Below are 2,878 nucleotides of genomic sequence, written 5' to 3' on the forward strand. Positions count from 1 at the left end.
ACAACAGCTGGATAACTAGCCACTTGTACTTCAAAGTTGTATCCTCCCATCAGTCCTGCCATAACTAAGCACACAGTAATTACGCATGTACCGGGATCTCTGTGTGTATATTTATTCCCTTACCCTGATGTCGAAACACTTGCAAATTCACTCATGAATTTGGTTAAAGGTCTATACCTGGGCTTCATAGTTTTCACTGAAGTGTCAGTTGAAACCTCTCCTAAGCTAGTTGCTTGCTGCATTAATAATTTGCATACTTCCCAAGTCAGATTGATGCCCAACATGTCTACACACAGATGAGTTTCCCAAAATTCCATTGTTCAAGTAAATTCAACTTTATTTTATCTATTTTAGTGCAGGAGTCATTTGTCCTTTATACCAGTAACAGACATTTCTTTAAATACTCTGGTTTATTTATCTAATTTCTGATTAGAAAATCATTCAAACTTTGTCCCACAAGCACAGAAGAAGTACGAAAGCCACACACACACCTGAACGTATCTAGGAGGCGGGTTGAACTCTTGAAGCAGGCTTTAGGATGTCTGCCCAGACAGATCATGTGTTTTCAGGTTCACTGCCCTGAACTGGGTCTCAGTAGCACTCAAGTCTATAGCAAGCTCCTCCCTGAGGGGAGAAAACAGCACATGGTCTATATCTGGAGTTGCCAATGAAATGAAATGAAATGTAAGAACACACGTTTTTATGCTCATTAAAAAAAAGTCTGTCCATCCAAACCACAGCTCATTCTACCTACTTCCAGGTTTCCTTCATGGACAGTTTTTCTTGAGTTGATAAACTAAGGAGATACTAAAAAAACCATCTGAGACTAATTAATGATGTTTCAATATAGCATGTAAAATTCTACACTAGTGAAAATGACTGTGATGGTCAAATCATCAAAGTTTTATTTTACCATTGTTCTGGGATTGCTTGTGTTTCCATGTGGTGCTGAAGATGAAAACCAGGGCCTTGCTCATTCTGGACAAGCTCTCTCCGTAGAGCCAAACCCCCAGCTTGAGTTTTAAATATATAAAAGATTTGTCCCTCATTTTCACCCGAACGTCGATCCTGACTCCAATGAAATGTTATTAATAATAGTAGGAGGACAAAGTTTCCTGACTTGTGTTATTTCTATACCGCATGTATTTACCTTGATGTCCACCTGTCCCCCTGGTACACACAGTCAATGGCCTTAGGCCCCCTAAGGAGAGGAGGGAAGGGAAGGAGACTGGGAACAAGGCAAACACGATCAGGAACAAAACAGACCACGTTGGGGGGAAAAAGCACAAACAAACAGAGGAAGCTACTTACCCAGCGAACAATTCAGGGTGGTTAATGCGTAAGAAAATGTTCTCCAGCTCTTCCAGTTCTAAATATTGGAAGGGGAAGTAGACTCTGCGATCCATATCCAGAGGCTGATATGCCATGGCACTCTCCTGGGCAAATTCCTCCCTTTTAGGCTCCTCCCAGGCTGGCTCTTCCCATTCCCACTGCATGGGTTTCCCCACACCACTGCCTTTGCTGCCATTCTGGTCGTCATAGTCTTCCATGGTGTCCTGAGCTCCTAAGACCAGGCAGCTCCCGTCTCCCTCTGCTCCCTGCTCATCTTGACACAATATTTTGTCTCCGGCCTCGTCTCCTTCCCCTCCAGTTACCAAAGTCATTGTGGATTTCACATCTGAAAAGGAGGAAGGAGAGAGAAGTTCCCAGAGATCAGAAGATGGGAGATATCTAGAGATGAGGAGCAAGAGCCAGATGAGCGATCACGTGGTGGTGGAGGCCATCACCTACCTCGACATTAGGGACTTCGAAGTGAGGGCCACACATGGAAATGGCGACAGTGGAGCGACCCCTCCGCTCAACTGTCCTCAGGTTAGTTTCTGGGAATTCACCCTAAATTGTCTGTTCACTTACCCTGAACCTCTTCCTGGAGCCCATAAGCTTCCTGGCTCTGGCAGCTGCTTCCCTGGGGAAGGTCCATATCGTGATGCCTTCCAAGGTGTGCACCTCCCCAGCTCCTAACTGCCACTTCCTTTCCGGCGTCTGGGGCCGGCGCTACGTCGGGCCTTGAAGTTCTGAAGTCCAAAGTCCTCACAAGGTTTAGCTGTACTGTAGGAGGGGGCCACTCATTTATGAGGCACTAGGTCCTGTGAGGTGTGGTCATAGAGTAGAGGGCGTGGCTGCCAGACGTTAGTCTGTCTGTCTGTCTGTCTGTCTGTCGGTTTTGTGTTTCTATTGTGGGTGCTAAAACAGTAGCTTAGTCCAATATTCCCCCATTCCACTTCCTGCTTTACCCTGACTGACAAAGTGGATGTGAGAATTTCCCAAGTTAACTTCAGACATGGGGAGAGGTGAAGGAACTACCCTCACACCACTCTCCAAAGAATATACCTGAATCCACACCTCTGTGTAGACTAGCTGTCTTAAGACACAGTGTCCTTAACTCCTCAAGAACTACTGAGGTCCAGACAACCCAGAGCCCCTAACAGCTCCAGCATATGCAACGGAATACAGGGAGCCTTGTGGTGAGGGCTCTGAGAACCACTCAACCTTCTAATCCATTATCTCCCAAAGTACCTAAACAGGCCTAGTGATGAAGCTAACTACCTGATACATGTTTTATTTGTTTTTTGTTGTTTTGTTTTATTGAAAGCATAGGTTGAACTGTTCTTCAGAGGGTCAGGGGAACAGAAGAAGTGTGAGATTGTGTTTCCAGAACACTTTGAATGCTCAAGTGAAAGGTCCAGGAAACCTATTTAGTTTGGAGAAAAACCCCACTACTCCATGCTGGGGCCCACTTGTAGAACCCTTCTCCCATGTCCTCATGGCAAGTGTCCCATTCACTCCTCCTTGATGCAACTGGGGAACATTCAACACA

At 45.5% G+C, this 2,878-nt stretch overlaps 1 protein-coding gene across 1 annotated transcript; it reads right to left on the reverse strand.

The window, feature by feature from the left end:
- Positions 1 to 505: 505 nt before the first annotated feature.
- Positions 506 to 2,007, reverse strand: LOC138839383 (homeobox protein ESX1-like). The gene is made up of 3 exons (XM_070038955.1): positions 1,915 to 2,007; positions 1,312 to 1,678; positions 506 to 624 (listed from the first exon to the last, which is right to left on the reverse strand). Exons 1-3 carry the CDS (start codon positions 1,979 to 1,981, stop codon positions 534 to 536), a joined length of 525 nt encoding a protein of 174 aa, XP_069895056.1. The 5' UTR covers positions 1,982 to 2,007; the 3' UTR covers positions 506 to 533.
- Between the last annotated feature and the right edge of the window lie 871 nt (positions 2,008 to 2,878).

This window comes from Dipodomys merriami, unplaced genomic scaffold (genome assembly GCF_024711535.1).
Source record: "Dipodomys merriami isolate MVZ:Mamm:240054 unplaced genomic scaffold, mDipMer1.0.p SCAF_3, whole genome shotgun sequence".
NCBI lineage: Eukaryota > Metazoa > Chordata > Mammalia > Rodentia > Heteromyidae > Dipodomys > Dipodomys merriami.